We start from the raw sequence: 26,590 nt of genomic DNA on the forward strand, positions 1-26,590 counted from the left end.
TCGAATTTCGTACATGTTACGACCGTTAGATACAGTGCTGTGAACAACAAAAATGTAATATCTTCATTATCTATAAATCTAATGAAATAAATCAAGATGCCTAAAAAAATTCTTCGATTTTTCATCAACTTGTGAAAGAGACCTACTATCATTTCTGCTTCTAAGTATTTAATTATAGAAGAAGATATTAACTTCAAGGATATATGCTGACAGTGATCGATGATCGATATAATGATCTAACTTATCATTCAAGGAAATGAGGCAGTCCGCTACAAAACGTTGCCAGCATCTTTATGTCTCCACGTTTTTGTAAAATTTATTATGGCTCGTGTAACTGGCGCTACTACTAATTGCATGATTTATCCTCTTCATTACACAGACTTCCGCGTAACTTATGCATTTAATTTCACTATTTTTTGCTACATCAACGTCGGCCTTGCTGTCAGCGTTTTGCAGCCTTAGCTATGCTTGGCTGCACGCAAGAACCACATATGCAAATCATGCTCCAAAATGTGAACAGGCTAATAATATCTTAATATTTTCGTCAGAAACTGAAGTGTTTTACAAAACGTTATACATAGTGTATCAAAAAGATTTACGTAAAAGCAGAAATAACGTAAAATAGACAAGTTATTCATTTATCCTACAAAATATCGATCATTAACGCGTTTTTTTCAACTTATGTCTTAATTTATATTAAAGTAGAATAAAACGATAACGTTTAATCAAAGAACATATGTCATCTTACATATGTCTGCCATTTTATTCTAGCACCGTTAGCTTAAAGAATATAAGTACAACCATTTTTGTAATTCAAACAGGTTTTGCATCGTAACAGGACTACCAATCATGCATTCCGTCGGTGAAATCCAGAACAATTTTTAATGATGTCTTAATATGTTATCGTGCAAATTGCAATCTCCGCGCCGTTACGCGAAGACTTTAATAATCATCTCTCGTCGGATAGATTAATTAACAACGATTAAGGATGATTATTAGTACGCATTCGGGGTTCTCGTTATCACCCTATAAATACATCGGTGGATAATTTTTGCGCATAAATCGCGACAGACCGGTCTTTATGATCGGTAACACCTTCTTCGCAGCTACGTGCTAGTTTCTACTTGACGATACCAGATTATAACTCTTCTAGATCATTGGTTACCCAGTCTATCCATTGCTTAGTTCAGCTTAAACAATTATCGATTCGAGTTGTCACATGATTCAAGATCGGTGCTTTCGAAATTGCTTTAACGAGATTGTATATACGCGAACCTGTCGGTGTTACTTGTCTAAAAAAATGTAGATAATAATTATGGCTAGAATAAATAATTACAATATTTTAAACCTAAATAAAACTTGTTTCACTCGTGCGCGAGTAAATTTAACGGGTTGTATTAGTTGAATCATAAATGCGTTATATAAGATATGTCCGTGCACTTCACTAACGTCACCGTAACTGAAATTGTCAAAAGGGATGATTTTGTTGGAAGGACGTAGCTCCTTGAAGCGAAGTGTCAACAAAGAGCGGCTTCCGAGATATAAAAGCTCACTAGTAGCATTGTGTATAAGGGTGTTTAGGGTAGGTAGTGTGAATTTCTCTAAAGGATTGCCAGGACCTGGCGGCGTTCTTGAGGAGTCGTTTCCCATCGTCGGAATAATGCCGGCAAAGGAATTAAGAACCCGTAAAATGGTGCAACGGGCAATAAATGCCTTTTCGCCAGCTGCCCGTGGTACCATCACCCGCTCCATTTCCCCCTCGCCCCTTTCCCAGCAATCCGCCCGCGCCCGCTTTGATTTCCTCTCTATCCAGGATTTCAGGATTTAAGAACTGCAATTATCCACGTTGCATCACCGTAACTTTCATCGTTTTTTCGAAACGCACGCGATGGCTGACGGCTGCAGAATTAAGGCTAACTGAATCTCCTCTGAATATTATCGTGTGGCGTTGGAGTCCCGCTGCGTGAAAAATTGAATCGATAACTCGATCCAAATATTTTTACGATGCGTAAATATCCGTAAAGGCATGCGATTATTTAAATCGATTTCACGCGATGTCCATAGCGATATGTTAATTTCCTCCAAAGGCAAAAGATTGAACGATCAAGAGAGAGCGCGATGTAATGCCATTATCGGCGCTTTGTCTCATATTCTCGATGCCTATCATTGCGGATGTTATTATATTGGTAAGATAATTACGGTCGCGCATTATCTCGATCACCGCGACTTTTTGCGCCGACTTTCGCCAAAGGAATACAAAGCGGCGACGAGACGCAAATGCGCGGGTTACGCGGGCGCGAAGTAATTTCAGGGCGAAAGCCCGCAAAAAACTGGCGCAAATTAGTTAGCATAAGGGGGAACTGTCAGCTTGATTAACTCTGTACGACGCGGTGCCTCGAGGATAACTGCGACTGCTGCGAAAGCGGTCGGGCACCGGAGCCCCGCAAAAAGCGGGCTTAATTTAATCTACACGACACACTTTCTCGCACCCGGCGGAAGTGCCTATTTGCGAGGCGCACAAGGGAGCCGTTTATACGCGACCGGCGTCGCGACGCGACGGCGTATTTCCGCGCGTCTACGTTTCATCGATCAGCCGGACGCGTAGCGGCGACGTGAAAGAAAAGCGACGACGACGTTGCTTGTGATCCTCTCGCGGGGACCCCGACTACTCACGGAGGTCGCGTCTACCCACAGCACCGTGATTCCCCCTAGGTCGAATTACGGAGGGAACGAAGGGTGGACGATTCGCGCAAAGGGACGACGGACGGAGGACTAATTAATTGCAGCAGCGGAGGAGGGAAGACACAGGATGACATGCTGCGGGAGTCTGGAAGTGGACGGTCGGTAGCTCGTTAAATTTTAGGGACGTGTAGATCGAAGCGACTCCCGTACATTTACACTGAAACGAGCGCGACGTTGGCAGTACGAGCCTGATTGAAATCTATCAGCAAGCGCCTAATTTAATTAGGTGCGCGCCGTGTCTGGTCGTTGCGGGAGAGCGTTCGCTCGGAAGACCCACGACAGAACTTCTGTGCGAGGCGTAATTCCATGCAGTAGCCGGACGCTCGCTTCAAAGGAAAACCCTACGGCTATCTTTGCCTCGGAATTCAATGGAATCAAAATTGCGAGAGAACTCAAACATATAATCGCTATAATCGTTAATAAAGGACACGCTAATATCACGCACCTGTCTAAAATCATAAAATTTATTTTCTCAGCGTGATGTCGATCGAGGAATTCACGATTGAATTGTTGTATCGACATTTCGCAACTATGCCGTTTTTCCGTACTTTTATCGCACGACGCGCACGAATAATGCGATGCGATTTCGAGTCACGAGCAGGGCCCCCTCGGGAGGGAAAAGGGGTTAAAAATAAGTGGTCTTGCTCGCAAGTTTGGCTCGGGTATGCACGGTTATCCGGCTCGTTTATCGTGAGTCGCAAGAGAATCGTCCGATCGCGGTTCCGGGTACACGCGGTCCTCACGTGTCCTCCGCATTGAGCATTCCGGGCCGGTACCCGTGTCACACCGAAATCCTTTTCCTCGGGATATGATTCATTGTTGTACTCGAAGACCACCCAGCGGAGTACAGTGTGCTCTGAAATCCTCGTCGAAGAGAGCCCGAGATCGATACGGCGACGTGCGCCCACGCTCGCTCGCCGCTTGGCAATGGATGATGCACTGTCAGGGGCGGATTGGACCCCTAGATACAACAGGCTAGGAGCCTTTTTACATATCGACTTGTCAGCTTTAACAGATTTATATATTGCATAGATCCCTCTCGAAAAGCAGCCTCTCCAGAGTTATATTACGTATTATGCTATTTGAAGTGATTGTAAAGATTTTTTCGTACCGAGCTCCAACACAATCAATAATATTAGCATGGAATAAAAAGTTCAAAAAAATCAAGATAAACTTGTTCTTTTATTTGTTTAAAACAATACGCGTAATATCAATCACATGGATTATTAAACGAACATGGAGCACGATAAATAATGATATACCAAACAAAAGCTTGAAATTATAACTGTGCAATCGTTAGAATAAAAGTTTTCTTAAGCTGAATCCGCCCCTGTGCATCACACATAGTGAAATGACAGACCTACCTGGAAGCAATCGATACAAAAGATATCGGAATAATCTCGCGGCGCCGGCCGAATTAGAGATCCAGCGAGTCTTTAATTGAACGTCTGAATAATGATAGCTGATCGCGCGATACGACTGTCCAGTCGTCACAAGCACGGCAGTCTTCCTTTCCGAGACCCTGGGTTGTCTGCATCAATATTCAAATAGTCCGACTGGCCCTTTAATTAAACACGACAGATTTCTGCCCCATATTCGGATTTTAAATTCGAAAACAGATTCAGAAATTATCGTTATTTGTGGAGCCAGAATATCTGCATTTTCTCGACATTCATTATACATATATTTTCGAATATATTTAAACGATATCTTTTGCATAGTTAAATTTCGATAAAAAGATACATCTCTCGCGATTATAAATCATACAAACGAAGAAGAATGAAGCGCGCACAAGTAAATTATTTATCGACGATAATAGTCTGCTTGATATCTCGATCAGCGTCACAATTATGGCCGTTAGAGATAAGTGATTGTGCTTTCTTCGCAAATTCATCATTGGCACGTGAAATAATTGATAGCTCCGCGTTTTACGTTCGTCGATTGTATCAAGATGACGAGAAACCGATAGCCTTCAACGTACTAAGACGTACTTTATCGAATATCTGAATCTATGCTTGTACTTGACATTGCACAATAAAAAAATACGCGAATACTGAAAGTAAAATTATTTCCTAATTTTTATCAAAAAATTAATAAATATATATTTAAAAATACAAATTTATCTAAAACTGTAGAATTTTCAGATAAATTACATTACAGCAATTAATAATAAAGAAGCAGAAAAAGCTGTAATCGTCGCGGGAACAATAACGCGCTTAATTGGTATGTCGACAGTTAATTGCTGGCGACCAATTCTTTGATTTTCCTTATCCGCGCGACACACGGCGTAACAGGATCGGTTAAAGAAATACAAAAGAATCCCGCGTTCGAGATACCACGCCGCGCGATTGTCAGCGGGATGAAAAACGAGAATTTTCACGGCGATTGCACGGGGATATTGCAAAAAGCGGAAGCTCCGCTAACCTTGATTCTTTCTGGACGAGAATGCCACGTTGCTCAGCGCATGTCCACGGCTGATGGCCGAGAGGCATCGTCGCTATCCGACGAAGCAATTACCGGCCTGTTATCGACGTAGACAAAAAACGGTATGCGAGATGACCGTTAACGGGCATTACGGTTGAAATCGCCAGCGATTCTTAATGAAATCAACATGATGGGTGGCTGCCCCAATCCGGGCATAATCCAATCGTACATTGAATTAAAACTGACCAGAATCGAACGACAGTCGGCGACCGGATAATCACTGACCACGAGAGACATTTGCGTGAATCATTTTCCCTCCCAGAGCTGGTAACGAGCGAGAAGCGAGAGACGAAGACTTCTACCTTACGCTCATTAGCATCTGACGCAATTTCGGCGATAATTTATATCGCGTCCCGCAGCGCCTTTAATTCCAAAATTAATCTCCGACTGAGCACGGCCGATTAATTGGGAATCGAAAGTACGCTACTGAAGGAAATGGTTACGTAAACGCTGTTCTCGAAACGCTAAACAGAATTCAGCGGTGTCAACAATGACGACAATGACAGCGTGACGACAATGACAAATGAACGAGTTGCGAGTGATAGATGGATATCGGAACCTTAATGACCGACGGACGCCGAATGCAACAACATCATCGAGCGCCACTCTATTATTAAACGCGCGAAGCAAATTTCGAAACTCCGTATGTCCTCGATGTAACAAGTCCCAGAGCGTCATTAATTCTACATTTAATTTATATGCGCATTTAATGCACTCTATCAATCATTATTACATATAAAAAGGCAGAAGTTTCTATCTTTTATTAATATATAATCTTCTATTAATTACTGTGTCAAGAAGTCTAGACTTCACTTTAAATAATGTCGAGATATTTCCCGCAACTGGTAGTATTAAATAATATCGAAAGACAGATCCGACAGATGTTCGAACTTCCTACATCGATTACTATGCGCCATTTACCGGGCCGTAGCGTAGGTGCTGTGCTAAAAAGATCACTGGTCACGTCCGCGACAGCATTCAACATCAGGATTCAGAGTCGTCATCCTGTCGTCCGAGCGAGCCGCGACTTTCATTTATCACCGCCGGCATCATCCATCTCTCGCAGCTGGAAATCTCTATTTGCATCCGCGTCTTATCTGGCGTCAGGTTGAATCGCGCGCGGACGACAACGACGGCGCATCGCGAATCAACCACGCGAGTCCTCATAATGCTCCGTCGCATAACGAATCGTTCGGAAATTAACGGTCTACCGTGCCTGCCGGTACCGCCCCGTCATCCGGTAATGGTAATGCGGTAATACGCTTTCCTTTCTCGTTAAAGTGTGATTTAAGCGTCTCGTCCCGAGGGACGTTATGGATGAACGTGCGACGCGCGCGGTGCGCGAATGCGAATTGCAACTTGTGTTGTTCGATATACAGGCTGATTCCTCGCGCGGTAATTTTCTCGCGCGTCCATGCGTAAATAAGCCTCGGCTGAATGCGGCGATGCGATCAGGATGACATTCGTCTTGCCATTTGTCAAACGCTAACCATTGCCATCGAGTTATCGGTCGCGCGAATCAAACTGGAAATCCGATTTTCACATTTAAAAATTCCTGAGGAATTGCAATAAGTACGATTTGTCGCGAGTAAGGGCCATTCTACAGTACGTCGCAAACGATGGCAACTGTTAGTTGAAAAGTGTTATTTCTGGTTGCGCTTGTCAGTTGCGGTTGTCAAAAGAGGGTTGGCAAACTTTTAACTTTTTTGGCGACAGCAACCGGCAATCGGCAATCAGAAATAACACTTTCCAACTAGGTATAGTAGTTGCCATCGTTCGCGACGTATTGTAGAATGGCCCTAAAACTCACTCTCTCCGATAAAATTATGTACCTTTGTTTTCTTCTTCAATCATCGTGCTAAAGGCAGGAAAGGCCAGGGTAATTTCGTAAGAACGTTCTGTACGTGCGCGTCATTTCGCGCGGCACGCTTGATTACGTATATATGTTATAGAGAGAGCGGCACATGTATCACGCGCAGGAAGGATCCGAAATTTTCGGTCGGCTCGACATGCGAGCGGCCGAATCGTCGAAGATTCATGTTATACGACAGCCTTCGTCTTGAAAAGCGATTACATACGGTTCTCGGATTCAAAGAAAACCGGTCGCGCGCGCCGGCGAAAGTTGCCCGTTAATGCTCGCGATCTCGTGATACCGCACGGTAGATTAACTCGTAATTGCGTTCATTATCGTAGGATTCGATTCGGAAGTTTGAGGACGCGCGAGACCCGTGCTCGGCGTATGCGGAAGGCGTATCTTACATGACATCGAAATTAGCATTAATTAATAAGTACAAGATTATATTTCTTGTTTCGTGAGCGCCTCCGACTTACATCAGAGGAAGACACATATTTTATCTCGCGACAAGCATCCCAACTCTTTTGAATGAAATCCGATTATCGGCTATAAAATTCTTATCTCGAAAATATCAATATCGCAGAGTTAATATTTATCGTTTATCAGTTCTATTCATAATATCGGCGTCATACGGCGACATATTTCCAACTACTTGCTCACATTGGCGGCAATGACTTTCCATCGCTGATTATCTTCTCGAAGAGTACATAGAAGACGGTACATCGAAGCTTTCCATCGCAACGCAAACAGATTCCTAATACCCGCACGTCTGTTTACCGATCTGCCACGAGCGACTCGGCTCTAGTTGACATTTAATTTCAACTTCGATCGAAGGTCATACGGAAAATAATTATCTCGTGTGTTCTGATTATCCGTCCGAGTCAACAATTCTCCCTGACAATAAAAGATAACCGCTTAGAGTGACACGGCTCGAGGAGGCGATAATTTATAAGGATACCTTCCGTCTCTTACGAGGGTTACCTCACTTTAATATTAATGGCTACTCCTCAACTCAGCCAAGATTAATAGTAGACGTTCGAGATCGTTCTGCTTATAGGTACGTTCTAGAGCGTGCTAGCGCGCGCGGTACGGGATGTAAAGTAACCGACGTCGCGTGTATAGCTTTGGACATCGGTGATTTCGGGACAATGATTGACGGGCAGCTGCTCTATCGGCGTATAACTTCATCGATTACTCGACGAGGTTGCCAGCCACGCTGACCTAACGTGCCGGTTCGGTCGTCCATGGCTACAGTAGAAAAAAATTTTCGATTTCATAACCAATGATTACTTTTAGGAACTTTAATGGTGTGGCCATTACTCTTGCTCACACTTGCCTCCTGTAATTTAATACATCGACAGAAAGTGCCGCTTTATATAACGTAATTCGGAGTTAGTCTCGTGACTTTGGAATATGTATAAATATATGCATGTTAATTTATTTCCTTATTTTAGTTATTAATTTATTTCCTGTAAAAAAGAAATGCGCGAGATGAGGTAACGTGAAAAGCAGTGCTGAACGAATTAAATTCGTGCCAGGACAACCCTTGTATGCAAAAAAAAAAAAGACTTTCGGAGACAATGGAGCCCTCACACGTGGACGGTTACGTAAAGTTCGCGTATATCCGCCTGGTATCTATTCATAGAGTCGCGACCGGTCGAAAATACGAAGGCAGAAAAAGAAGCGGTCGTTCGCAGGCAGCACGTGGGAATTGGTCGAGGCACGTGCCTCGAATCGGTCCCAGGCCAACTCGTGGCGAGGATCGAACTATTTCCGCGTGACGAGGAAATTGTTTTCGGGGCGTCCCGACGCTGCGGGAGACGATCCGCCGAGGCAGTCTATCCCCTCGCAGCGGGTGTTGACCATCGCGTGTGGACTCGCATCTCTCATTCGAATTAAGCCTATTGCCGGTCTTCGCAACGAACCGCAGAAGGGATTCGGAAAAAGGGAATATTTTTCGGACGAACGATCAGTCTGTAGGCAAGAATCGAAACTGTCTGGAGAGAACGATTATCGTCATTCATTGTTGTCGACGTTTCTCGTGTAAACGCATGAATCTACGTCTTTTGTGTCTTGCAAAGTAATGATAATTTAATAAACCACAAATTTACATAATAATGATTATCGTTATATCAAATAGAATGGTCATTCTAAGTCGCACACGCGAAAGAAAATTCGTATAAACGAAAAATGTTGTAATAAAAACAGTATACATTCCAAGAAAACGTGTTGGGGCGGAGAAAAGAAAAATGGTAGTCACGACCGTCGGTCGATCATTCGGTCCCCGGCCGGACAAGGCGGATGGAAATGGATTGAGATTCTGCTCAGATGACACTCGGGAACCTGCAAAATGTATTAGCCTGCGGTGCAAAAAAATCGTTACTATTTCTAGTCCTTGAGGGTTGAGCTAAGAGTTCAGGCTTATCAGGCGGCCGGCAGGTGTGAGTTCGAGATGTTGAAAAAAGTTCGCTTGCCTGCGGAACTAGACAGGATCGTCGAACGAAACGTTTTGAATGCTAGCAGACTACGCGAGTAATAAAAGTACGAGCGATAGTACCGCAAAATATAATTGCGTAATGGCATATTCGACCGTAATTAGTGTCGGATTGAACGAACCATGGAGGTAGCTCCGAGAACTCTCTGCAATCAATAAAAATACGACACGATCGTATCCGGGAGCAAGTCATTATTTTAAGTGATCGAATGAATAATGTATAATGCATATCTTTCTTTTAACAGTTTGCAGTATACTTGTAACATTCCATATATATTTATAGGAAACTCTGTATATTAAAAATATAATATCTTTTAAAACAATATCTGCAGTTTTCTTTTTAAATTTACATATATCTAATACAATTACGTATTTCATTATATTCTCATTGATATCTAATGTATAACGAAACCAAGGAAAGAAACTTAAGCTATTGATAATCTTTTATAATAAATGCATCCGCACATGCAAACTGGGAGTCAGTGTAATAGGCTATTTGCTGACGTAATGCAGTCTGTTTGAACATTCAACGATCAGAAGAAGTCGTTTCTCCGTTTGTCACCGAAAGGAAGGAAAGTGTGGACAATTTTGTAAATCGGAGATTGCAGCGTGATCCTTCGTAATTTCGCGGTGCAATTCGTTTTGAGATGGTCATGCGGTGACTATCGTCACTTGATGAAGAAATGAGAAAGAAAAAAAATCAAGAGAAACCCGAGAGAGAAGAGAGAGAGCTGTAAGAATTTTTTTTCGCTCACGATTATTATTGAAATGCCTTCTCTGATGGCGTGGACAGTGAAACGCCCGTTGCATCGTCGCCAGATTGCACCGTCACGTTGATTACGCAAAATTAAAAAGGCGGCTATCATGATGCGTCCATAAGAAAAGTACAAACAGATTGAAAGCGTTTATTCGTCTCGTCGAAGAATACCTTCCAGAAGCCGCGAACTGTCCGTGCGAATAATTGAGACGCGGAACGAGCCGGGGAACTAGATTGAGAATTCGCGTAATAGCCCATTTGCCACGGTAATGTAATTTGTAGCTGAACGTTAAGAGAGATTGCGCGCGCCGTCGTTCTTTTTTTTTCTCTCTCTGTTCATCGCGCTCGTAAGAAGACCCGCACAGCGTGTAAATTATTGGTACTAACGCGAGTCTCCTTTAATTCCGCAGACCACTTACTCGCAAAGTATTCATGCGCGGCGATCTGCTCGATAGCCAATGAAAGGTAGTGGAATGTAAGAAGCAAGAACGGCAATTATTCTGACGTGCCTCTTTGTCGTGCTATTACATTGCAATCCTCACCAATGTTCCAGCCATAGTATCTTCATTTTCATTATCTGTGCTCGCGAGCGTCATAAAAATGTTTTCTGTGAAGACAATTTCACAGACAATTTCTAAAGTAGAGAGAAACAGTATTAAATAATTAAAAAAATTAATAAATTGCTAATGTGTATCAAATGTAACTGATATATACGTATATATATATAGTTTTTATTAGAAGAAATATAGCAGACATGTTAAAGATCGAAGTAGATCGGTTTCTTTTAACAACCGCGAAGCAATTTGCAACAAATTAGAACAGCCGCATTATGGTAATTGCCAATTAAGATTTTGTATAGCGCAATGTATTCCGTATAATGACACCGGAGCGCGTAAAGAGTTAAAATTGGCACCCTGAGGGACCGGCATGATCCACGAAAACCCCGTCGGGCCTGCTAGAGACGCGGATGCGAAACGTCAAACGATCGTGGCTGATTCATTTAACGTCGCGCGGACGATCCCGCCAATAATGGGGATCGCGAGCGCAAGCACGCAACAACACGAGTACAGAACTAGTTTCAAGAATTTCTTAATGGGGCACCTGCCGCTATAATGTAAGGCATTCGGAGCGCTGAGCGTGTTCCTGCTCTAATTCCATATGCGAGCGAAATAACAGGAACGATATAACTAGTCCAGTCTGCATGAGCTCGTAAAGCATGCTGATAAAGCGGCAGCGGCACGAATTAACGTGAATGCTCGTGATAATATTTATTTGACACACGGCGCAACATATTATTCATCTGTCACGTACCCAGCTATAAACGTAACCGATTTATAAATCGATTTCTTCATATATATTTTTTTAGCACAACGCATACTTTAATATAAATATATATATGCAATTCACGTGTAACGTTTGACGCCTGAGATGCGCGGGTAGAAAAAAGGATGACGAAGACGTTAAAATAAATATAAAAATTACTAGTTTGCCTTTTCGACCAGCCTTGATTATTTTCGCGTGAGATTAGCGTCCCGACGATTTGCCAAACCACTTACCCAATCCTATTCCTTTATTTAAACCTATCAAACCTTTAAACCTAACACCAAAAAATATACTGATCTGATCCTGCGGTTTGGACAAAACTCCGCTAGAGTCTCGCCGCGAAATTCGTCTCGGTCCGGCGACCACGAATAGTCCGAATCCTTTTTCTCCTCTCGCATTTCGCGATATTCCGTTTCACCTGCCGAAAAATGGCGCAGATGGGTCGGCGAGGGGTACAGACGTCGGCCGACATCCTAAGATCCTAGGCATTTGCTAGTTTAGGTTTTTACCGGTCTCCAGACAGGCCTGACGAAATCGGTGTATCTGCTAATACCTTCTACGGGCAAGGATCACCTGCCGCTTCCTCGTTCGTCCTTGGATAATTGCACCCATCAAGATACACCGTCCGTCGCGTTGGCAGGCAGATCCCACAATGTGGTCAAGATTTATCGAGCCAGAATGGATCGAAACACACACAGCAACTTTGAGGATTTAAAGTTTCCGATGAAGACCAAGAAACCTCACTTCAAAAATTAACCGCATAACTCAAAATTAAAATTGCTTATGTAATTTTTATTTTATTATTAAATTAATTTTTCAATTAATGTCCAAATTTAAATTAGGTTATGCATTTAGTAGTTATGTAAATATAAAAATAGACAATTAAATAATTTTGAATAAAATAAGAAATACCTACAATGAAATGTAGCACCTGGATTGTAATTAAGCACGTGTCCATTAAATCGGCTGGTGCTGATCAGCGTAATTCGACAATTATATTTAATTATCGAGAACGATACGCATTGACGCTTACGTAAGGCTAATTAAAAAAGAAAACATGCAATTTCTCGTAAATTAAGCGAAATTTTCGCCGCGGGACATTATACCAGCGCGCAACCTGTTTCTCAGCGCTTGAATTATCACGCAAGTATAAAAAATCTGAAACGGAGATTATTTATTCGCGGTAATTTAACTTAACGAGATCGTAAACTCTCCGTTAAGTTTTATTATCTGCGTATAAAATAGGTGGCAAAGTACTTATTGAAAAACTTTATCTCGATTAAATAACTGAGTTAAGAATTTTAATGATGAAAAAGCGTTTGTACGAATTTGAAACATATGTACTTGTATATAAGATGTTATTTCTAGCATCAGCACTAGAGTCCTGCTTGCAATCCGCGAAAGCATAATCTATATATTTATATAATTCTTTTATATAAATACACAAGAAATCTTCTCTCTCGTCTTTCCTCGTTTTAAAGAAATTTAATAAGGAAAATTTCAAGTTTCAAAAGATAAGAAAATACAGAATGTAAGAAAGAATGTAAAATTTCTATGCAGACCCAACCAAGAAATATTTATATGCTTTTGTGTCCAAAGCAATCTTCTTTGACCCGAGATTTTCTCTCGAGATCGTGCGACTTCTTCCGCGAATTCGCCGCAACGATTAACCGCTGCGCCACTTTTTCACCAACGTCATGCCGGTCCACCTGCAGATGACAATCTGTTGTGAGGAGGCGCGGCGGAATTCCTCCCTCGTCTCTCTTTCCGCTTTTGCTGGTCGCCATACGGCGCGCGGTTATGCCAAAGGGAGAGAGGAGAGGAGGGGATGGGAAGAAAGAGAGAGATTTAAAATCTCGGCCGGGCGGTCCGAGCGGTGCCTGTACCGTTATTTCGCAGCATGAAGCGCGTGCCCGGCGTCAGCACGATCTCGACTGGGCCTACTCTTAATCCCGGAGGATGCCGCCTCACCGAGATTACAAAGGATAAAAGACTCAGAGCAGTGAACCCCCGTGTCGAGGGGCAACCGGAAAAGCCGACGTGGGTTTCGCAGCCGCGCTTCGCAAACCGGGGGGGACCACCTGTTGGGAGAAAGCGCGCGTTTATCGATCACGTTTTCCTGAAACGTGAGGTTGCGATACTTTCGGAGGATTTGCAGCGAGTCTGCGTTACGAAACGCATGCAAGAGATCTCGCGGTTGAGCTGTTGTGTACCTCTTGCAACAGCAACGCCTCGGTAATAAAAGGAAAAACGTTTGACGCGACGATTGTATTAAAAAGCAGTTCTGAGATTATGGAAATACTCACTCAATAATTCATCGCGTATTATCTAGATTTTTGTCGATGGAGAAGAATGGAAAAAATGACAAATTATACCCACTGATTATATCCACGTCGTGTAACAAGAATTCCTCAAGCTCTCGCATCGCGGTACATACCTAAGTGCAAACTTGTTCGCATCGCGCGATCGCAAACGTTTCATTACGGGAACAGGCATCGATAATCAAAATATTCGGTACCTTCGACGGGAACCGATCTGAAAGAAATTACTATCGTCCGCGAACGGCGGAGTGAAAGCCGAGGAATTTCGCGATCGAGCCTTGATTTCTGGTCGGTCGATCGCTCGAAGTGCTACGTGCGCGAGTAATGGGGCAGGAGGTAACAACTCGAGTAATCTGCCTACGCAATTTTACTGGATCAGCTCGAGGCAGCTCTTACTCGCTCCGTTTTGCCGCCTGCCCTGCCTGCCTCCTCCTCGCCTAAGCAGGGCTTGTGGCGTTGCACGTTTCATTTGCACGAACGCTCGTGGCGGCCCCGCAAGTTTGTGCGTGCAAAAGTCAGCGTGAAGTCGTAACGACCGGGTCGACCCGTGGAGGCTGGACACGCACGTTGTGGCCGCCGGGTTCTCCTACACGTATGCGGGTTCGTCCACCGTGGCGTGCAGTAAATCTCTTTGCGAAAAAAAAAAAATGTCTCGATCGCGCGCCAGCATTACGGTGTAACGGCGAGATATTCTCTAGCTTTTTCTCGCAATTGATTATCGGCCTTTGATCGTTATTCTTGTTAATTGGTAACGATATCGGATGACATCCTCGTTTATTCGTGCGAAATGGAAAAGGCAATTTATTCTGTATTGAATTGAGATTTTGATATATGTATTCTAATGTATTTGCCTTTACAATTAAGGCAATATGAATAAAAAAAATTGCGCATGAAATTGCACGAGTAAATGGTGGTAAAACGTGATTTGCCGAGATTAAGGTAAGGAGTAAAATATTCTTGAAACCGCGCGTGGCGAAATGAGGACTCGCGTAATCTCCTCGAGACGACCGCGCAAAAAAAACACGTATGTTACAGCCAAAACACGTATAATATAACAAAGTTTGTTATTTCACCGGAATATTTTCAACGTGGTCTTTCATAAAATTCCTACATATGTGAAACCGTAATGATTGAAAAACACGGTTTATAATTAATAATTAGAGATTAATATAAAAATGCACCATCATTTTAAAAACCAATATAACAACGAAAAACTCTGGTTAGTCGAAATCGTAAAGCAATATGTTCCAGCAATTAATTATGTCGATGTACAGGTAAAATGTATGTTTACCTGAAATTTTTACCTCATATTTAATAACAAATAATTTCACTCTAATTATAGCAAAAGTTGACTGTACCTATCAAGTCTCTTCTAAACATTAAAGTTTTTTCTTCTGTTATAACATGTGTTCAATTTATAATATTGCTACCAATCACAAGTTGCCCTACAGCGTTCTCAGTTGTGTTATTTGCCCGAGCAAAGGTGTGCAATAAAAGTAATGAAAGGATTTGCTGAAATCTATGGTGACGGTTGTATACTGCGAAATCTTAACGAATGAGACAGAAGCAGATGTGGCGACGAGCGAGATAATTCGCTTCTTTCTCTTCGTGGCGAAGACGCAAAGTGGAACCTGTCGCTAACGAACCGGTAAAACAACGACGCACCCGTAACACGCATAAAGTCCGATGGAAACGAAGAATCGTAAAGTTCCCAACGGGCAGGGACATTAAAATCAAGAGACCGTACATTAGTGCAAGGGTAATGAGCGCCCTGCGGCCAAGTGCGTTACCGGAAAATAACTCGTACAGCGCCACGATCGAATTAGTTTTCATATTGCTCGACTCGAACTTGTTAAGCGCGACTTATACCATCAGAAAATTGGCGCATCGATAAGATAAAATTCACGTTAAAATAACGGCAGAGCTGATTCCCAGTAAAGAATTGCATATGGAATATAATTTGATTCTTGACTCACCGAAGCTGATCCCGTGATATCCTTCATCATGCACCGAGTCATGCTCCTACCTGCGACATAGAAAAGGAAGATTGATATATTAGAAAAATATTAGAAAAATACATAATTATATATTACATCGGAAATATTATACTACAATTATCCTTATATTTTTGTCTAGAAACAATTCGATTTTGTCAAATTGGCAAATTGCCGTTTATGTAAATTATTGTACATAAAAAGCCGAAGAAAAATCAGATTTTATCGATGTCGATCGCGTTACTTCGTTCTTACTGCCAAACAAGGCCATCAAACCAACGGACACTGCGAAGGTGCCTTAAGGCGCGGGTGGGGATGACGAAGCGTGGCGGAGCGTGTGCCTCGCTCGCCGAGCGTGGACGCCTTCGTCGCCCGGAGCGCGGCGATTATCTTTCATTCGTGGCGCATCAAACGAGAACCGGTGGCCGCCACGTCGAACGCGCGGCCCGCGCGCACCTTCTACGTCGCCGGGGCTTTTTCTCCCGAAGGCGCCCGCACGATCCTCCGGATCGTCCGCGCGCCCGTCATTATCCACCTCATCGGCGATTCACGGTCGGCACTTGGCCGATTGCGAGAGGCCGCGCGCTTGCACTCGCGCTCGATCGCACGCACGCCGATTTTTCCGCGGCCGCGTCTCCTCCCGCTCGCAAAGCATGGAAACGCGTCATTACATGTGGCTGCGCATACAACATTTCATTAGGATATAAGGATGCGAATGATCGGATCGTTTGAGATGTAGATCGGAATGCACGCGCCACTGCGAGAGGACTCGCACGACGTCCGTTTCGCCTCGCCTTATTCCTCCCTCTTCCCCACGTGCCCGTGACGATCATGTCTCGTTGATCATTAAAAACAGACGAGACTAGATGTTACAAGTTATTCTTTTTTCCATCTAGCTAGGCGATGGCGAACGACAGCAGTCTGGTTTAAGCACCCGTAATTTTCTCCGCGAGGCATTTCATGGCGCATCGATAGAACCACAAAGTGCTGCATCGAACGTATTTTATATTTAGATGCGCAAGAAAGACAGCCCGAGGTACAAACGCATATTAAGCGACGTTCCCGCCGAACAAGCGCGGCAATTTTCTCGCTGCAAGGGCAATCTCGGCGTTTATAACGTAAAACATCTTATTATCTCTTCGGCAGCTTTTTATATTATGTTTAATATAGACGCACCGCGCGTGAAGGGACAAATTTGTAACATTTTAAGCGGCCGCACAAGTCCCTCGATTTGCACCTCAATCAAGAAATTATTGAGAAAATAACGCGAGATGACGAAGATAGCCTTCGTCACTTCAGGCGCGATCGTTGCACCACGGAAGACACCGTTTTCTTTTCACGGAAATCTGGATGATTGCGATGCGACGCAGGCCAATGCGTTACGGGTATTATTTCGTCCGTCAGAAATTGGTACCTGCGGCAAATGGCGCATCGAAACAAGAGAACCGGAGTCCCATCCGAGGTTTTCGACGAGTATGATCGCGTAATAAGGCAAGTCGGTAGTCACGCGGTGAGGGATACAATCGAATGTTCCTTCTCCAGCGTGAAATTTTTAGATACTAAAAGAATGAAGCGACAACAATATGGTAATTACAATAAATAAACAGTTTAAATGTTGTAAATCTTGTAAAATTGCTACAATCGACAGAATCAAAACAGCCCGAATGTTACGACATCGTAAAATTGAATTCAAATGATTTAGAAGAAACAAGTTCTCGGACTTAACGGTTCAATAAACGCGATAAAGATTCGAAAGTTTGGATCGAACGATATTCGCGATTGTCTTTTTGTGGATTGGAATCCTCGTTTCGGTGGCGCCAGGAGGTTTTGATACGCTCCCGTCGAAGCAGGGTCACGGCGTAGAAGACGCGCTGCTCCCTACAGCCAGTAAAACCCGAATGTACTTTAAATGCTCAATTTGGCAGCCGTAAAAACGGCATTTATTTATGGTGCTTTGGCCATCAACGAAAAAGCCGATGCCGCTGAAAATTATTGCTCGCTCAAAAACCCGAAAGATCCTTGATCCTCTCTTTCTCGGCGCCGCGGGTTCGTGCTTTCCAGCTGAATGCTTTACGAGTTCGTCCAACTTCTCCACAAATCTTACTATACGCATACCGCTGATAATTTTTTCCTCGGCTCCCCAAAAGACTTGCCGCACCGCACATAACCGGAATTCAAATATGCCAAAAATTCAAAAGAATATTTACATTGAAAAAGATGGCACACAAAATAATAACAATGCATTTGCCCTGTAATCAAAAACAAATAAAAATCACGTTGATATTCTGTCAATGTAAAACTTGAGAGAAAAAAAATAAACGATGTTCACACATAGACGTATTTTATTTCAACGATTTCCTAATGTGCTAGTCAATTCTCGCTTTCGTATAATTATTCCGAATTCTATAGACTTTTACGTATGGAGATAAGGTCTGGTTTGTTTTGCTACTCAGAGATCTCCGTTTGAATCGAGAGGCAAACTGCGACTCTCGAAGCTAAATCCGTATGCACGATTACATTTTATTGCTCGTCTTGCGCACTCATAATTATTGCAGCAATTAGACGCCGAATAATTAATCGGAGGACAGAAGTTATGCGCACGCGAATTCTCTTCGGCAAGAGCATGGCACGCCAGGCCGCGGTTAAAGGCGGCCGAGCCGGTGGGCCGGAGAATGAAAGGGGCGAGAAGGGACCCTTCGTGGGAAAGGACGATTCGTCGGGCGGATTCCGGGATAATGCAACCGTCTTATAGAAACGAATGTTCAGGACCCCGAGGAATATCGCGTGACCACTCGTGGGATGTTCGGAATGTTACTCGAGCACTCGGATAGCCGACGGTTATGCGCGGCGTAACCTTCCAGCGTTCCATATCGTTAAAGGCTCGCATATATGCGTATACGCGAGAGAGCCGCTGACATGGCTACAGCGAGTTGTGGAAGCCCCGTGACCCCACCGTGCCCGGCTCTCGTCCGCTTATCCGCGCCGCGTAATTTGCCGAATTAATTTTCTGCACCGTCGGCCGGCGATCAAAGAGACGGAGAAACCCGGGGATTCCGCGTGTGTTTCTTTTTAATTGGCGGGGACCACTCTCTACGCGCACGCCGAACAGAAGCGGCGCGAATTTGCGCGTCGTTGCTACAGCAGAATCCTCTGCACGATGGAAATAAGAATAATCCGCGATAATTTGCGATAATGTAAACGTGATTGCGGTACGAAAATGATGTACAAGCAATTAATTTGGTTTCATTACTTACATCTTCGTATTGTGATACTAAAAAATATACATACGCGTAATAAATTTGGATACATTTTTCCGAGTTTCAAATATAAATATATTAGGTATTGAATATATTAGGTAAATGTAAAAAATCACAAATAATACGAAATTTTATAATAAACAAATCCAGGTCTCTCCTATAAAATATATTCGGTTTTTTAATCTTCATTAAAATAAGCGATTCATTTTCAATGGCTACTATAGTATATATTTAGTATAGGGTCGTTTCTTAATTAATGGTCCGCCTCTAGCTTCTCGATCCCGCGTTTCTGCCTCATGTAATTTGCCAAATTAATTCTGCTGCAGCATTAAACAGCAAGATAAGAAAAGTTCTGGAATTTCACATTTTAGCGGGTTCTCTTTAACAAGCGAAAGTACGGCGCATACGGAATGCTATAATTTTTTCTTAATTTTAAAGTAACTTACGTACTAACAATATCAATTATCACATATTTTCAATTTTTCACTCGACATATTATATTGATGCTCATAAATTTCACGGAAAAAAATAATTGCGCGTTAATAACAAAATATTTATTTTAAGAGAAAACCTGTATACTGCCAAAGTTCTACGTAATCGCCAAAAATTATTTGTTCTTAAACAAATTAGTTATTATGATGATATCGCCGACAATGTTACTATTAATTAGCCATCAACGACATATCTTGTAATTATCAACAGTGAAATGCGGAAATGTGGGATAATCCTTCGACGATTTATTATTTAGAAAATCACATTGGAAACTATATGGGAAATTGTACTATGTCCGGATAAATATATGCAAAATAGTAAATACAGACTTAATATTCATTCAAAAGAATTTCAACTATTATGCAACAATATATAGTCATTTTAATAATATAGTCATTAACTTGACTTTTTGATGGCATATATAAATAAGTCCGCAATTCGTGCATTCTTATGTTTCCAGAAAAACTTTTACGCGATTATTTTTGCATAAAAAAATCTTTCTTTTGCATAAGTGAAGATGTAAATCTCCTACAGATCTAGTATATTTAATATTTTATTATAGATCACAAGTTATTTAAAAATTAGTAAAATTGTACTTTCAAAAACTATCTAGGCCTTTGTCAAATATCTGACAATGAATTATATAAAATATTTTTTCGCATTATAAGAACACAAGGTGTATTTTCGCCTCTCCCTTTAATTCGTACACAGATATAGAATCAAGGTCGCACAATATATTCCTCGCGATCCATAAGCGCAGCGGGATTTCCATTATCCGCCAGACACGGGAGCAGATGCGAGCGGACCTCCACGGATTTAATTACGCCTAATTAGTCGGCGGCCAGTAAGCTAAAAGTCCAGTGCCGATTTTCTTACCGCTACTTATTCCATTTAAGCTCATTCCACCTTGTTCTCCCTTAGGGAGAATATATGCCTTCGACGCCGGCCGTCTTCTGTCCACCATGCGGCGAAACAAAACAGTATGTCCGTTAAATACGGGTATAATACCCGCGAAGAGAATGCCATGGAGTTTCCAAGAGTCGAAGAAACCCCCTTAAGACGGTGTCGAATAAATGCGAAAGGTATAAATTCTTTCGCGCGTTTTATGCGCGATATTAAAGGCGCGGAACTTTTAATGGCGCGCGGCGCGTCGAAAACCGCATTGGCAGGTATATCGTGGGATTAAATTTTGGATCATGGAATAAGCCACCGAAGAATGTTTTGATATTAATGCGCTGAGCATGCTCTACCTCGCCGAACAAAAATCGTAACGGTATTGCGCCAACATGCCTCGAGCGGCAACTTTTAACCCTTACCGGCCGTATATCACCATTTAATTGTTATTTTACGGGCGACACTTTTTATTTACATCGTTAAGTGCGATTTCGACCGTAGGGAGAGTGAGAAATGTGCAGACGCGGCAGGTTTCATTAATTTCATCGCTCGTTGACGATTGCACACATCGATTAACGATTCATCTTGACGATTTTTCGCGGTACATGAAATTTTTAATTTTTTTTAAGAGTGATAACTGTTCAGTTAAATCATTCTTCGGGGTTTCTTTTTCAAACAAAATAACGACGACTTTCGATGCGTGGTATCTGAACAATCCATTCACAATATGACTGTAGCTCGAGCGATAAATTGCAGGCAATTTTATAATATAAGGGAAAGGTACCAATACCCGAACACTTAAGCATAGGAAATGTACCTGAACACGTATCTGTGTCTGGATACCTTTAAGAAAATATTGGGGGGAAATTCACAGCCGGCATTGGTGTACAAAATTTCGGCAGTGGACTGAAAAAAGTAAGCAGTGGCCTATAATATTGACGGCATTGTCGTCAATGGTTGGGGAGTGGTAATAATGACATGTGGCAGTGGCAGTGCAGGAGGTATTGCATAGCATTGCTAAGGCAGTGTCCGAATTTTATCCGGCATTGACTCGGCAGTACGGCAGTGGACGCCCCCTACGTTTTTTTAGAAAATACATATATCCGAATACCTAATAGATAGCACTATGTTGACTACATCTTAAACAACGTTATATTTCCAAAATGTTTTTACGCTATCTTAAAGCAACAAAATAGCAACAAATTCTGGTATAAACGTTTATTCGATTTGAGCACTCTATATATTTTTTTTTTGCATGGGAGGCCAGCTTGACACAGATTCTAGCCCCACCACATACTAAAAAACTCATAGAGTGCTCAAATAAAAAAAAAAACAATACACCAAAATTTGTTGCTTTTTTGTTGCTTTAAGATAGCGTAAACAAGTTTTTGAAATATAAGGTTCTGTAAACAATGCTACTAATAAATACTGCATCTTCGACCGTTATCTACGACTTTGATGGCTAAAAACTAAGTAAAAAAACTTGTTGCTCAGCTCTTTTTGGTCTTAAAATATTCTATGGACCGTGCCCTATCAAAATATGCAACTTACGATTTTGTTGCTCGCCCCTAACTGCAAATAAACAAATTATTTATCTCCTCGTCGATCGTTATCTACGACTTCGATGGCTAAAAACTAAGTAAAGGAATTTGTTGCTCGGGTCTTTTTGTTATTTAAATATTCTATGGAACGTGCCCTACCAGAATATGCAACTTACGATTTTGTTGCTCACCCCTAACTGCAAATAAACAAATTATTTATCTCCGCGTCGACCGTTATCTACAACTTCGATGGCTAAAAACTAAGTAAAAGAACTTGTTGCTTAGCTCTTTTTTGTCTTAAAATATTCTATGGACCGTGCCCTATCAGAATATGCAACTTACGATTTTGTTGCTCGCCCCTAACTGCAAATAAACAAATTATTTATTTCCGCGTCGGCCGTTATCTCGTTATCTACGACTGTGATGGCTAAAAACTAACAATAAGTAAAAGATTCTTTTACTTTATAGTTTTAAGACCAAAAAGAGCCGATCAACAGATTCCTTTACTTAGTTTTTAGCCATCAAAGTCGCAGATAACGGTCGACGCGGAGATAAATAATTTGTTTACTTGCAGTTAGGGGCGAGCAACAAAATCGTAAGTTGCATATTCTAATAGGGCACGGTCCATAGAATACTTTAAAACCAAAAAGAGCCAAGCAACAAATTCTTTTACTTAGTTTTTAGCCATCGAAGTTGTAGATAAAGGTCGAAGATGCAGTATTTATTAGTGGCATTGTTTATAGAACCTTATATTTTGAAAATTTGTTTACGCTATCTTAAAGCAACAAATTTTGGTGTATTGTTTTTTTAAATTTGAGCACTTTATATGTGTTTTTTAGTATGTGGTGGGGCTAGAATCTCTGTGTCAAGCTGACCCCTCACCATGCGAAACAAAATATATAAAGTGCTCAAATCGAATAAATGTTTATACCAGAATTTGTTACTATTTTGTTGCTTTAAGATAGTGTAAAAATATTTTGGAAATATAATGTTGTTTAAGATGTAGTCAATATAGTGCTGTCTGTTAAGTATTCGGATATACTTACGTAGGGGAGACCGGGGCTAACTCGACACAATTTTTTTAAAGGCAATTTTCAACAATTAATTAAAATTTTCAAACAAATTTAATGGTACACATTTAAAGAGCGTTCCTTCAGGTACAAAATTGCTTAAGAAAATTTTGCTGTACGTCGCTTAGTTTTGCCCGAAAGCTCGATGAAAGAGTAGACCATTTTCGAGAGATCAAAAAAATTACTTTTCACTATCAAAAACGCTTATGTCGCGTTAAAAATTACACTATAACTCAGAATGTTACCAAATTCCGTTGATAATACTGGCACATAAAGACGCATTTACAATAGGAAAGGCAAGTTTCTACGATAGATTTAAATTGCCAAAAAGCCTAGTGTCAAGTTTGCCCCGGTGTCGAGTTAGCCCCGGTCTCCCCTACCGTATTTTCTAAAAAAACGTTATATTTCAAAAATGTTTTCACGCTATCTTGGAGCAACAAAAAAGCAACAAATTCTGGTGTATTTGTTTTTTGGATTTGAGCACTCTATATAGGTTTTTTATTATGACGACAAGCTGCCCCCCCCCCCCATTTCGATCGCCGTTTCCTGCTAAACGGCTTGAGCAACAAAATCCGGACTAGAGCAACAGCACATAAATAGCACTAAATTTTTTAATAAGTGCGGATTTTTTTGCAATAGTGGGGGGGTTAACTTGATAGAGGTGGCATTGACGTATAATAATGGGCAGTACGCGACAGTGTTCATAATTGCATGGCATTGCCTTAATTTTATATTATTTATATATAGGATTGACGGCATTGTAGGTATTGACTAAGCATTGTCGGCAGTGTACGAAAATGTCGGCAGTGTTTTACAGCAATGCCAAAAATCGGCATTGGTGTACAAAATTTTGGGTTGTGAATTCCCCCCCAGAAAATATAAATTTATGAAAATAAACGTTTGGATATTATAACTGAAATTTCAAACTACAAGAAAAAATACTTTTATCTTTGATTAGAATTCGCGTTATACTTATAAATAAATTTAAAGGTGTCCGGATATAGGTACATGTCCGGGTAATGGTACTTTTGCCTTAGCTTATCACATAAAAATAAAATAAGGTAATTAATACACATTACCGATACGCGGTGACAAAATTTCTCGTAACTTTTAGCGTCATATTATCTACGTATTCCGAAAAGTGGAGGCGGTGGAGGCAGTGCTAATATCATTCGGCGAATTTTTCATCAGCACTCAAGAAACTAATATACAAAAAAAGAAAACGTATTCTCCTATATGTAAAATAACGACTGTCCCGGACACAATTGCGTGGGATTAAATAGATTTATTAGAAAAAGGGCAGTGTTTGGTTAAGCTAATCTTAAAGGGTTCGAAAGCTTTGAGATAACCGCCATTTGGAAAAATTCTCTAAAATGGACTCGACTAGGCGTGACAATAAATCACGTCATATTATTGCGGAGTTATATGCGGGCAAGCGACTATGAGCCGAACGGCTGGTCGAGTATTATGTTAATTCGGAGAACTTTATTAGCAACGTAAATCACCGATTGCCCGCCTATGGTCGCGCAATATAACTTTCCAAATGTTTCTTCCTCCCTTCATGCCCGCGGTAGAGTCACTTTCACGATTTATACTATAACGCGGACAAAAGAGTATTTAAAAAAACATCATCGCGCGATAGCGGGTGATAGAATTTTACGATCGCAGCTGCGTTTGCGTCTGAACCTACATAGGCATTTCAGCAGTATGTTTATAAAATATTTGTCAAATCTAATTAGGTGTACAATTTAAGATTGTCGTCGAGAAATATATTTCATACGATACAATACGACGTTGTATGGCGGCAATTAACTTGAATATATTTCTCTTGCATTTTATTGACGTTTACAATTGATTCGTACATTAACCACCGTATTTCGCGAAAGAATGTTAAATCACGAGTGGATTTTCTAAATATATTCCCAATTTTTTTCAGCCAATTCTCACGCATCGTTTCTGCTTCTACTTGCACGGACAAATTAGTCGCGTTTGTCCGTTAAAAATTGGACGTTTCTTATGCGCTCAACTCAACGATTTCGCTACTTATCAATTAGCATCGTTTTACATCCTGCTTCCGGTCGCGGAAACGCTACCTTGCCAGATGGCACTCGTTGAGAACGTGTCGTGTTATACGCACCTGCCGCCATGCCGTCTCCAAGTACACGCGTGCGTGCGTAAATTGACGAGCGTGCGCAGCACGTTGCATAAATCCCTGTTGAGTCGCGATAATTTTAATCAAATAACTTCTCGACCTTCTTTCCGTTAGTTGTATATACAATGTTAGGAAAAAAGAATCATGCTATATTGATAAGAATGTGTGACCATGAAATAATTCGTTCATTTATCAAAAAAGCATGAGTGTCTAATTATCTCATCAATATAGCGCACTGTAAATTAAATTACATCTCATATCCACTTTTTCGAGCTTGATCACAAAACACTCATGTCACTATCAAATAACAGACTTAATTAAAGAAAGTAGATTAAAATTACATTTAATCGTCCGATAATCTTTTATTTTCATAAAATGCAGGTCAAAGCGTCAATACATATATCTCGTTCGCATAAAAATTTCGTAGAAAGTACCTTGGGTCATTACGCGACCGAGTCATGTATAAGACCCACGTGAAAAATTGCCGGGCAAATTCGCCGAGCATGGCGGGGCCTCTAATTTGCGCTTTCGGATATTTTTATCGGCCTACAGTGCACCGCAGACGAGCGCTTTCGAGGGTTGATGACGCCGCGCCGCAGCGCGCCGCGGCGAGAGAGAGAGAGAGAGAGAGAGAGAGAGAGAGAGAGAGAGCGGAGCGCAACAACATCGACGTTCACGGCGGCCGGCATCTTATTTGCATTTTTTTCGGCGAGTTTCATTAACCCTTGACCCGGCTGTGCACGAGGAAGCGGCGAGCACGTAAAATAAACCCGGCTGAATATTCATACCGGTCGAGCAGTAAATACGGTCGCGACGATAAATTCCGGAGTTCTTTCACGAATTTGACGCCGCACCGTGCGACGCAACGACGAAGAACGGGGAGCGTAAAACCTCGGTATCTTTTCCCTTCACCGGTACCGGGTTTCGCGCCGCGCGAAAGATTCGTGTCGAAGTATGAAATCTCGTTGGCCGCCGCGCGATTGCGGCCATGCATCATGAGGTTATCGCCACCGGACTTTCCTCACGAAAGAATACAGGAAAATTATCGCTGGAGGAAATATTCAACGATATATTAGCAGGAATATTTCGCTGTACTTTCCGAAATCAGCTTCTTAAGAAATTCCTTGTTCTTCAAAAATTATTTAAAGAATTAATTAGTCTATAGAATATAGAACAGAATATTTAACGCGTGATGACTGATGACATAATATGCG

General features: G+C 41.7%; 1 protein-coding gene across 4 annotated transcripts in view; it reads right to left on the reverse strand.

The window, feature by feature from the left end:
- LOC112453779 overlaps positions 1 to 26,590 on the reverse strand; it is a 214,763-nt gene that overhangs the window by 119,836 nt on the left and 68,337 nt on the right. For all 4 annotated transcript variants that reach the window (XM_025014707.1, XM_025014708.1, XM_025014705.1 and 1 more), the window contains one exon: positions 15,953 to 16,002. Coding sequence is in view for 3 of the 4 variants with exons in the window: in XM_025014708.1 (XP_024870476.1) it covers positions 15,953 to 15,994 (42 nt within the window). In the remaining variant the exon portion in view is untranslated. The remainder of the gene's footprint in view (positions 1 to 15,952; positions 16,003 to 26,590) is intronic.

The sequence above is a fragment of the Temnothorax curvispinosus genome, unplaced genomic scaffold (assembly GCF_003070985.1).
Source record: "Temnothorax curvispinosus isolate PA1 unplaced genomic scaffold, ASM307098v1 QBEX01004686.1, whole genome shotgun sequence".
In the NCBI taxonomy this organism is placed as follows: Eukaryota; Metazoa; Arthropoda; class Insecta; order Hymenoptera; family Formicidae; genus Temnothorax; species Temnothorax curvispinosus.